General features: G+C 38.4%; 1 protein-coding gene across 1 annotated transcript; it reads right to left on the bottom strand.

Moving 5' to 3' along the window:
- Window positions 1–6,537: 6,537 nt before the first annotated feature.
- On the bottom strand, window positions 6,538–12,103 carry LOC139714976 (fructose-2,6-bisphosphatase TIGAR-like). The gene is made up of 5 exons (XM_071626621.1): window positions 12,027–12,103; window positions 10,785–10,941; window positions 10,423–10,497; window positions 9,771–9,872; window positions 6,538–8,614 (listed from the first exon to the last, which is right to left on the bottom strand). The coding sequence occupies exons 1-5, from the start codon at window positions 12,053–12,055 to the stop codon at window positions 8,186–8,188; spliced, it is 792 nt and encodes a 263-aa protein (XP_071482722.1). The 5' UTR covers window positions 12,056–12,103; the 3' UTR covers window positions 6,538–8,185.
- Window positions 12,104–12,499: the final 396 nt, after the last annotated feature.

The raw sequence follows: 12,499 nt of genomic DNA, 5'->3' as shown, positions 1-12,499 counted from the left end.
CCTCACGAATATAGCACTTTCAGCATAATCTGTTTTAAAGACAAGCCACAAGTGTTTTGGTAATAGGACGCATGGAACAATGTTGCTTTTACGTTTAGATGAAATAGTTTGACTATGAAAGTTCTTACTATGAATAAATCCCCTCAGAGCGTTTGTATAAGTTTATAATTGGATGAATCCTGCGAGTTATGTTGGTCAGGGAGTGAGTTTTCGTAACGTATACGTTTCCCACCTGCACTTTTTCCATGGAAATGAGATAATAAAGTTACTTTAATGTGTTCTATAGTGAGATATGGGAGGAGTTGCTTGTAGTTGAGCTATAAGGCTGTCATAATCCTTGAGGAGAAATCTCATAGCAGGGTATCACGTATGTTTCGTTGAATCTTGAAATACCTTATGGAATTCGTCAGTGAAATCCGTCTGTATTTGACTCGATCTACTGAGTATATAAAAAAAATAACAAAAACACGAACCTCTTCGTTATCCTATATACCCGCAGGCGCAATCCAATGAATTTCACGTGCCTTTGTTGACCATGACAATTTTTTTTTTATTCCTATCTACAATCAGGCTTAAAGGACAAGTCCACCTTCATAAATACATAAGGATTAAGATAATGCAGCAATATTAGTAGAACACACCAGTGAAAGTTTGAGGAAAATTGGACAATCCGTTCAAAAGTTACGAATATTTTAAGTATCTGCGCAGCCACTGCTGGAAGAGAAGACTTCTACAGTGTATGATGTCACATGCGTACAACTATATAAGGAAAATAAAAAGAGAATTTCACAAAACTTTACTTTTTGAATAAAGTGCACAGTTCTTCGACTTGCTACTGACGTATGTTAAGGGTAATATTATTCCCCCTGCCTCTGAAAGAGAGAAGTCGAGTGTTCTTTTGTTATGCGAGAAAAATAGAAATATGTTGAATTTTCTTTATTCTTTCTTTACATCGTTGTACTCATGTGACATCACAAGCTATAGTAGTCTTTTCATCCAGCCGTAACTGAGCAAAAACTTCAAAAATTCATAACTTTTTAACGGATTGTCCGATTTTGCTCAAACTCTCACTGATGTGTTCTACTAATATTGCTGCATTCCCTCAACCCACATGTCTATGAAGGTGAACTTGTCCTTTAAGCCTGATTGTAGAGACAGAAATATATTTTGGCACGATCGACTATTTGAGTCTGGTTCCTACGTTGGATATTTTGTAATGATAATGATGTTATTACTATTATTTATTATCATTACCATTTATTTATTTATTTTTTTTTTTTGGGGGGGTCTGGTTTTAAATAATTATCTTTGGTAGAGTTGCTTTACCAAAAATATGACTTCTGTGGCACGGGATCCCTTAAATCTATTTGAATTTTTTCCAGAATGGATAATATTGTTGAATCATTATTTTTAGAAATTTACATCCCAGGGATTAGGAATATTGTGGTCGGCATTATGTACAGACCTCCAAACTCCAATATCAAAGATTTTTTTAACTTACCTTTCAGATTTGATAAAATCCCCAGTTTTTAAAAATAAGGATTGTTTCTTCCTCGGCGACTTCAATATTGACTTACTCAAGTTGGAAAATGATACTGCCGCACACGAGTTTCTTCAAACATTTTTGTCCTCTTCTTTTCTTCCGCTTATTTCGAAACCTACGCGTGTCACTGATCACTCTGCTACTCTGATCGACAATATGTTTTTTAATACCCTACCCCTTATTAATTCTTATATAATTCTTTCAGTTCTGTCTTGTCTATGAGTCCCCCTTTATTAGTTTCGTCGTCCCAGTTTCGTTTTATGTTTACTCACCTGAGTATGTATGTCTGTTTGATACTCTATCTTCCTAGTGGGCTTCCAGACTTTTTTCTTTTTTACTTTATTCCCAGTCTTTCTTCCCCTTTTTGCATCAGTTCAATTTCTATTGACATTCTTTACTTGAGGGGCCCACATTCTACAAGCATAGTCTTTTTAGTGGGTCCCTCCATTTTTCGATGTCTTACGTATTATATCGTCTTTATCACTTCAGTCAATTTTCATTACAACGTATTTCTTATCCCAAGGTTCCTCGATTATATTTTTCTCAATTTACTTTGTTTTGACTATGCAACCTTATTCTCTGTTACCAAAGAAAGTGAAATGTTTATGTTCTTTTCGAAAAATGAAATAAAGCATGAATTGAATTGAATATTGATCAAAAGTCATGTATATGAAGATCACATTAGTTTAGCGGATATAGTGGGATTGACCCTTTTACGGAGGTCACTCTGTTATTCTCGGAGGAATCAATCTAAAATAAAGTCTGTAATCTTCAATAAGCCTATAATGTCCAATGAAACATTTTTTTTTCATCGTATTATAAAATTGTGGAGATATACAGCTCCCCTATTTGGATGGAGGCTACGTTTCATGAAAAAAACTTCTCTCTCATAAGACACACAGACTTTACTTCTCTTGTATACATAATATAGCTTCATAATTATGAGAGTATTTGGAATTTCCTTGATTTTATGTGACAACTTTTATATGATGACTTCATGAAATCATGGAATTGGCAGCTTGTCTCTCATCATGCATAAAGAAAGCATAGGCCTACATAATGCAGTATGAGCAGGCGGTCGAAGTGGGCTCAACTTCACAACAAAAACCTCTATTTGGTGGACATTGCTGTAGTGTATAGTCAGGGAGGTGCTATAGCACCTCCCTGGTATAGTGGAGGTGGGCAGCACTACCACACACTACCAGTGGGAGTGCGATCAGCTGGTATTCTCATTAACTAGTAAAACTGTCTGATTGACTGCGAGTCATGAATATTCATGACCACTCTAGCGTGAACTCTTGACCCTGCTCGATCCGGCGAAAGTATTTTACTGGACTCTTTTTTCTCGGGTATCGCAGTTCTCGGCGTATCGCAATCCTCGGGTGTCACGCCCTCATACGGCTTGACGTGTACACGATCACTGCTACGAGTAAAAAGAGTCCAGAAGCTAGACTAGCCCTTACCCGACGGCGCCTCCGAGGTACGTGGAGCGGCTCACCTGCACCTGTGGGGGCCTTCCTGCGCTAATGCCTGCCTGAGCCTGATCGAGGGGCCTGCGAGTCTGCTATTGGGAGCACCTCCCCTACACCAGGGAGGTGACTTCCCTGCCTCCACCCACCCTCAATTAAGCATCCCACACGGGACATGACAAAGTCTAAACATCCAGTTGTAATAAGGGATATGATCGCCCGTATGTATGCAGGTATAGGTCACACGCATACGGTGGCAAAATCAGGGATATGGGGGTACAGAATATACCACAACCTCCCTATAAAACATCAGTGTACTTTGTATGTCTAACTTCTGTAACAGTCTAAAACATTCTCTCCCTCTCCAGTGGCGGATCCAGAGGGGCGCGCAAGAGGCACACATCCCCCCCCCCCCCTTTGTTTATCGTTAAAAACAAAAGAAATAAAAAGAAAAAAATGAAATAAAACCTGAAAGCGGCACCAAAAATATTAGTTATGCCCCCCCCCCCCCCTGGATCCGCCCATCTCTCTTCCTTGCTCCCCCTCCCCCTCCCCCTCTATCTTTCGTCCTCTCTTTGATCTTGATATAAGAATTGGGTGGCCATTTTCTCACAAGTGACTTGTTTCTGCATTATTCTAAAGTTTGTACATGTAGTCATAAAATAAATAGGAAATTCTTGTGAAATCTACAAATAAGTACAGTCTTACAAAAAATATATATATAATTATGTCTTACACATACACACCACAGACACAGACACAGACATAGACACAGACACATGGGAACCAATGGACAAAAGCTGCTCCACTTCACTTTCACAAGCACCAGCACAAATAGTATCTTTTTTTAAATCATGTGCAATCAATCAGAGATGAAAATCTTTATTCTGGCAAGAGCTTCATACATTTTTCAAGCTATACCATACTGCCTCGTGAATTGGAGAAACATTATACAAATACATATTTGTAGCAATTCACCTTCCCAATGCATCCCATACCCTTTTGTCTTTTGCCTTTTAAAAACCAATATATGCAAAAATACAAAACAATCCAATAACAAACATACCCATGATAAAGTACATTAAAAGACAAACAAAAAAGGTAGAATAAAAAGTAATTATGGTCATAGGAATAATAGCGCTCATTACTCTTCAGAAAACATTTGATGTACATGGTTTCTAGAATACCACTGCATTATCAAGAATCAATGGAAATGACTCCTGAAATAACTTCCTGATGAGCTCTTCAGTTCAAAATCTTCTATGGTTTCTCTTTCAGCAGATGGAATTCCTCTTTACATGCATAAGTTTTTTGCTATGTTAGGCAAGTTAATTGTATGTCTCACCCAAATTTCTGTTTTTTGCTATGTTAGGCAAGTTAATTGTATGTCTCACCCAAATTTCTGCTAAAAATGAACTGTGGGGTTACATTTCCACATTCATTCTTGTTTGACAACTGCGGCGCATAGTTAGGAATTATGATTATAGTCATGCAAACAGTATTTCTCATATTCTTTGCCATTGAAGCAGTGATACAAGATAAAGAACTGAACTAAACCAAGGCACATAAACTACTGTAAAAGTGGTTTCTTTCGCGTACAGATACTTTCGCGTTTCCATTGGTGCCGACTTTTTTCGCGTGTGTTTAAATTCGTGGTCGGCAAAATCTGTGAATTCAGTCGGCAAAAACTGTTTTATTTGCACATGAAAACCCAAACTATAATCCAATTATTCTTTTATTTATTAAATAGAAATTAAAATTAAATGCAGGCTTACCTGAAATCCCGTCTCTACAGTACTTTATAACATGCTTGCACCTACATTGCGCAGAATCTTCATGTGTGCATGTGCGCAATAGCATTGTAACAAGCGGCGAGTTCAAACCATTTCCTTGCGTGGTAAATTTCGTGTGACTTTTCAAAACATTTTCGCGTGATGTTAAATTAGCAGTTCAACCTCAAAGCGCAAAAAGCGTGAAAATAAAACCACCGTGAAAGAAACCACTTTTACAGTAGAACAATTCAAGCTGAGTTAAATCAAAATAGCTAATACTTACATACATAATTACAAATAAAAAGTGCATAAATTAAGCTGATGAATTATCTTCAACTTTTTACTTGTAACATGATACAAAAATGTAAGAAATTATTGCTTTAGAGGATGAAATATATTGTTATTATACTTCAAACACAGCAGTCAGTTGCTCGATATACTACTGTACCAAGGTAGGCCCATCAAGTATCAATATCACTTTGTCAAAACCATTTAATATGACCAAAAATGATTCACTCCAGCAAACTAAGTAAATTTCAGCTTTCTTGTTGGACATTTTCCTCATGGACTCTGTTCACTATGACTGTTCTCATAATCACAGCAACAAATGATTCATAATTAATCAAAAAGTGCGATGGTTCTTCAACAAAACAATGGATATAATGCAGATTTCAAATAGGTTTTTTTTTTCACACTTCCTTTTCAGCTGCTGCACATGAGCACCTCTAATGACAGACAACAGTTTTTTTTTTGCCCACGAACTGGGCAGTAACAGTGGAACAGACTGAGTACACCTTGTCTGTAAAGGAGGTAACATTATGGCATTCCAATTTCAAACTTCAGCTTCCCCACTCCCAATAATTCATTTGAGGGATTTTCTCTTTCTCTTTTTTTTATATGAGTATGTATGATACAATTATGGTTTCATGCATATATCATCTAAAGATCTACAATGTAGGATCCAGGCAGAAGTCAATAGGATAATGAAGTAGACATGTCAACTGATCACAAGTTAACTTATTCAGGAGTCATTTTGGTTATGGTTTCAATTCTGAACTGACCAGTCTTTGTCAGAGAATCAAGGAATAGAATTGGTTGTGGGAGATCTGCAGCATTGGTGCTACTAATAATAAATACATTTACATATTGAACATGTAAAAGTGTGTATTTCTTTTTTGCTCAACTAGATCCACGTATCACAAACATGTGTTCTTGTTCCTCAATGTTCGCATAAAGGATCACAGCACCAGCAGGCACGATACACTCTAGATGGTAAGAACTGTCAATTCCAAGACTGCCTAGTAAATTTAAGACTTAATTACCTATTCTTCTACATCTGTAAAGCACTTTCTATCCAAGTCTACTATTTCTGCATTTGCTCTAACACAAAATGGAGATATCATATTTCACTATATAAAATATTGAAAAATACTGCCCTGCCTCATACACATTTTCTCAGATGTACAAGTTTGCAATATCCAATACATATTCTACGATTTCTAGCAATACGTCTAATACATGAATACTTTATCACACACAAACAAAACATAATGAATAAGGCAAAAAACAGGTGCAACATTTGACATATCCTCTGGGCCAAATGCCCAGAAGAGCATATGAACATGCTGAAAACATGGGAAGACTGTGATAAATAAGTACAATGAGTTGCATGTGCTTTGAAAAGTAAATACAATGTAGGTATGAGAACCAACTGCAAAAATATTTCTGCTCATAACTTTCACGCGGACTATATATGCTGTCACCTTCAACCAGTTTTCTATTCATTGATATAAATTCAAGAACATGAATACACTTCAACCTGTCTTAGTGGTCACCTGCCAAAGGCGACCACATGCTTTATGTAGCTGACTACTAAGACCCTAGGAGAGATAACTACCCGTTACATGTGAAAGACCTTGTGTACAACGACTAATGACTCCAGGTTTGTGCCCTATCTGTTGGAAATATGATTCGTTCATATTCTTTCTACTAGAGTTTTAAAATCTAACAACCAAGCCTTCTTCAGGGCCTACTAGTTTGATATTCATGTATAACAGAATGTAAAGACAAAATACTTCTTGTTTTTGCATTCATCATTTCTAATAATAGGCAAATAGTAACTTGTCAAGACATGTTTCATTCATAGACGTATGGGAAAAGTGAATGACTGTGTAACTTTAGAAGACATAAAGAGGTGTATGCACATCGCATCTTGAAAGCCTACAAATGTGGGAACTTTGGGTTCTCAAATTCCTGATTTTCATTTAAAAGGCATTTGAAGGTCATCTATGATGGAGAGCTGTGTGCTCACTGTGTTCCTCACACTACAAAAAAGGATGGAGTTCTTGCATAGTGGTTTTCAACTGTCATTTGATACATCAATCTTCAGCTCCTATAGAAGATGGTGTCTACCTAGAATTCTCCCACATATATCACTGTCCAGCTAAAGAATGCCATGATTCAAGTCACTAAAGACTTATTCTCTGCAGCTTCTCCATGTAAACAATGTCTGGTCCCATGTGGACTCTGAATTCATTTCTCTTGAAGGACTTGACACACCTCTTGCCTTTTCAGGATTTCAAGATTTCATCGGAAATCAAATCATTCCTATGCCCCAAGGGGAAAAAATGGACTTCTCAAGAGATATTTGGCCTTTACAGACTCTTGCCACAAATGTAGCTGCACTGTTAAACACCAAATGTCTCTGCAGACAAGATTTTACCCACAACAGCACCACAAACTTCTCAATTTCTCTCTTATTCAACTAAAACTTTATGAAACAGACCTGCACTTCTACACTGCTTTGATCATTCTGTTTACATAACTGAAAAAAAAAACCCTCGGTATTAAAAGAGCTCCACACACACCTGTTTGCATTACCTGTTGAAAATGTTAATGAGCTGGTACACAATATTCCATAATCAATGCATGAATTGTTCCTAACTGTTAGCTTCAGGGGATTCATATCATACTGCAAGCAAGTAGGAAGCAATCATAAAAAAAGATAATAATCCCATACTTCCTATGTTTACAAATGGACTTCAACAGTAGATGAAACTGGGGCACAATTGAACCTACAATGAAGCACACACCAGTAAAGTACCCTTCTATTATGCACTAAGAGACATCAGCTTACAAATTTCTCTTCTTCTCTTAGTCTCCTGAGTCTTCCTATATCTTTCAGAACAATGATAACAAACCTCTTTAATCTACATATGGTAAAACACATCTGACACCTAATATATTTCACATTATCAAACATGGATGAATTGAGTCACATACCTACTATTCAATAAATATACTGCACATAATTGCATGAGTGAAACCCTTACTTTCAAGGGCTAAGTAATCACACCTTCAAGGAAGATCTCAGGTGTAAGTACTGGTAAATGCAACATACTCTATCCTAAATGATCCACCTTGTAGATGAAGTAGCACCTAAGTTTCTCAAAGTCAAACTTGTCGTCTTTGTCTGTTTCGACGACGAGCGTGCTCAGGGAGGTGTTCGGGCAGCCGTCGTCGATCAGCCAGTCCCCCTCTGGGATTTCGACGTTGACGATGCAGTAGAGGTACTTGAGGAAGTTTCTGGTCACGAAGCCATGAGTCGACAGCAGCACATGCGGGAGGCTCCTTGCCTCCTGGTTCTCTCCAGTGAACTCAGAGACGAAGACGTCTGATGTGGTCTTTCCACCAGCCTCGGCTGCCGCGCTCCCTCCCTCCACTGCTCCACTCGCTGCCATCTCACTCTTGGCCGCATTAGTCTTATTTGTCTCCTGCGTCTTCACATACTTGCACATGTCATGCAGGAATTCAATTGTCCTGGCTAATACCTGAAATTAGAATTGTAAAAAAAAAAATCATATGTTTCATTTATATTTCATGTCTTACTTCTTTTTCATGCTCAACAAACCGAGACTAGACCATGAGCGCACAGATTTTAACTGTTCATATTGACATGGGCTCTTGGCAAAAATATACACCTATATAATGAGTCCCTAACTCCTCACTTTGGGAATAACATTACAAAAATGTCCCTTTCTATTTCTCAATCTATCACACTCGATGAAAAATTATACTTATGCATGTGGTTCACAAAAGGTGATTCAGAAATTTGTTTTTCTGGAAGAGGAAAGCACAAACCAGGTCAAAGCAGTACATAACAAAATGACAGTGCAATAATTATACTGCGAACTAGAGACACATCACTGGAGACAAGGATATCATGAGCCCATCCATTGATAGCACATCTACTGGATATCACATACTCCAAACTGAGAATCCTACTATATGTATTGGAAGTGAACTGTAATAGATGCACAACTAATGAATGAATTGAAAAAAAAAAAAATTAAATGAACTGAAAAGATGAAATGAATTGTCCTAGGATAACCTAAGTAGATGAGGACATGTTATAGCAGATGACAATCAAAATGCATATGTTTAAAGGCAGCCGATCGCCATCCCTAATGGTACGTAAACGCCGAACGACCGAAGTTTGTGCATGCAATTGCGCAATGCCAGACTCGGTGCTATATCCATAAACATGTGGGACAATGCTACCACTGAGACAAGTGTGTGTGTGTGCGTGTGTGTGTACGCATCATACACAAACATTGTCACCGTGAGCTGCGGTGATTAGAGGAGGAGAGAGGCCAGAAGACGCGTGGCTCTTTTGGCCTCTCTTCATGCGCATGCGCACTGAGAGTGTGCATCCATTCGGAAGCTCTCGTGGCTCGCTGGGACAGCCATTTTGAGTAAGGAGATTAGCACGGGGAGCTCTCTTGTAGCCTAGCGTTTTGTTCGCTGACCCATTGAGCCAGCACTATTCTCATTCGGGGGTCACTACATTTGATACAGAATGGGGGAGGCAGCGTGTTGCGTTCGTCTCCGTTCCGCACAAACCACTCGCCACGACTGAGTGCCTTTAAAATGGAAGGAGTATTGGCATCTTGTCTCCTTTCACTTTATGAAAATGGATGTTATTACCTGCTCTGGTGTTTCTCCTCCCTCGATGACAAACTCGCCAACACAGTTCCTGAGGGCTTGCATGTAAATGTCAAATGACATACCTTCATAGACTCCAAAGGCCTACAACATGACGGAAAGTCCAAAGCAAATACATGCATAACCATTTACTATATGGGCTAGAGATTATGTGAGGGTTTCATTTTTGGGCGCTACTCATGAATTTATTGCAGTACATGAAGATATCAACCCTGAAACGAACATGTTATACATAGCAGTAAAATAAAGCACATGCATGACCACACACATAATCATGCATGTGTCTAAATCAGGTTTGTTTGTGTATTTGTACATTGCATAGATAGTAAAAGTTACAAGTAGCTGAATGTCTGCTTTATTCAAATGATCTTGGAAAAGATTTGTGGAATGCATCATAATATTAGCAATCCTCAAGTCAACACTCAATGATTGCAAAATAAACTCCTCCCCAAATTGTGGGAAGTCCTGATTGGCAAAAAAAAAAAAAAATTAGACTTGCTAAATATATGGCATATACAGTACATATCTTCTGGCTTTTTGCTGATACAAAATCGCCCAAGCTGCCTTGAGATTTCAGTATAGAGAGTTAGCAGCATATTACACTTAATATAGTTCCAAATAAATCATATCTTACTCTTTCCCTCAGTCGCTTGTCCTGAATGACTTCAATGTCATGATTGGGTCCTTGATCAATCACCTCTTTGACAGTCTGGACATGTGTACAATAACAATGTAAAGACAATACATTAGACAATATTTTGTTATGTACAATAAAAATGCAAAATAATAATGGTAAACAAACAAGAGGGTACACAGCTTCAGCTTTGCTAGATTTGTCTGCAATCCTTATAACAATACATGAAATATTTGTTCACATTCAAAACAACTTACTGGGAAAAATAGAAGATTGATGTTTTTTTTTCCTATACAGAATATCATACATTCAGATGGAAGTACCTGTGAAACCATTTTGCATGTCACAAAGAACCAACTCACCTGGAGACATCTACTCAGATCACTCGAATAGACATAGTCAAATTTCTCTTTGGAGAGGTAAGCCCCTAGCCTCTTGGCCTGCTCCTTCCCTTCATTGTTCAGTGGGACATCCGACTGACCTTGGCATCTGAAGGTGGCATTCCACTCTGTCTCCCCACTGGACAACAAAACAGACAGAAAATAGAGAGAAAATATGTTTTAATTATTTCATAGTCTAGATCGTAATTACACTGCACATCTTCAGCTGTATGACTTTGAGATATACAGCATTAGACAACTCTATTTGATAGAAAAACACACAAAAAGTTTCACAATTTTTCAATTGGCTGACTCATCTCATGGAGTATACCCTTCCAGTCATCTGGTCTTGGAACACACATACACACAAGGCTGGTGCAACTGGGGGGCAGGTCCTCCCCCCCCCCCCCCCACTTTTTGGCAGAAAATGTAGTGTCTGATATTTTGTTTTGTTTGTTTGTGTTTTGCTTATCTGCGATATTGGGAGCAAAGTGGCACCAACAGATGTGAAGACCCCCCCCCCCCTTTTTTTTTTCTTTTAGTCAGCCAACCTTGGGGAAGAGAAGTGGCAGCAAGAAATGTGAAGCCCCCCCCCCCCCTTTTTTTTTTTTGGAGGGGGGGTTGTCATCATCCATCATCATTGGGTCCAACCCCCCCCCCCCCCCCCCCAGCAAAAAGCTAGATCCACACCAGCATATTTGTCTTGTTTGTAAGCAGAGCCTATATTTGTTACTTGTTGTAAATCAATAGTTCTAGAACTCTAGACGTTCAACAAAGTACAATACAACAATTATTGAATTAACATACGAGTTTGCATTTGATGATCATTTAATCAGCATGTTTGATTCATGATGCCCGTTTTTCCCCTGCCCTGGTAAGAAAGATGTACATGCCTAATCAAATAAATGAACTCGAGCAGTTTGTTACCATTGCAATATCAAAATCAAACAAAGTCATTCCAATATAACGAAAAATAGACATCTAAATTACGTGCGTGCGCGTGACCAACATTTATTAAGTCAACAACTGCAATGCAAAGAAAGGCTAACCGGGCGACATATATCTCAATTAGTGGGACTACACAATCAATATATCGCAGCCATCCTGCTAACAGTATTCATGTTCGCCTCTTTTGAGTCTTGCTGCCTCACTCATTTACAACATCATCCATGTTCTAGGAAAACGAACAAGATGTAGGACAAAGTAGCAAATGAAGGAACTTACTGTCTCAAAAACGTTAACATAAACTTCATCTTGGCGATGATCGTCAGCTCTGGTGAGACCCGTGTTCCGTGCAAGAAATCTAGTCTTGGCAGAGAATCGTCATGTACGGAAAATAGGCTTACCTATTGTTCAGACGACCTGTACTTATGCTATTATCTCTTCTTTTATTGACTATACTGACTTCCAAATTCACAATAATTCGAATCTTTTCATTGTTGTAGAGTAAGCATGAATATGATGAGCGAATTTTCACAGAAGTCAAAATCATATTTACGCAGTACGAGAAAATGCAATATAACAGTACTCGCAGTAGACTACATCAGGCAGGATTGACGCCAATTTCTATGCGTGCACCACGTGTACCAACATACTGACACACAACTCGGGCAACCAACTGATCAAGGTACAGGTACTAGTAACGGACAAGTTATTGTAGTACGTAGTACAAGCAAGGAGGTACCTCCTTGGTACAA

This window comes from Diadema antillarum, unplaced genomic scaffold (assembly GCF_040938485.1).
Source record: "Diadema antillarum isolate AM-2024a unplaced genomic scaffold, OU_Dant_1.0 seq00002584_RagTag, whole genome shotgun sequence".
Lineage (NCBI taxonomy): Eukaryota > Metazoa > Echinodermata > Echinoidea > Diadematoida > Diadematidae > Diadema > Diadema antillarum.
This window is presented reverse-complemented; position numbering and strand designations above follow the sequence as displayed.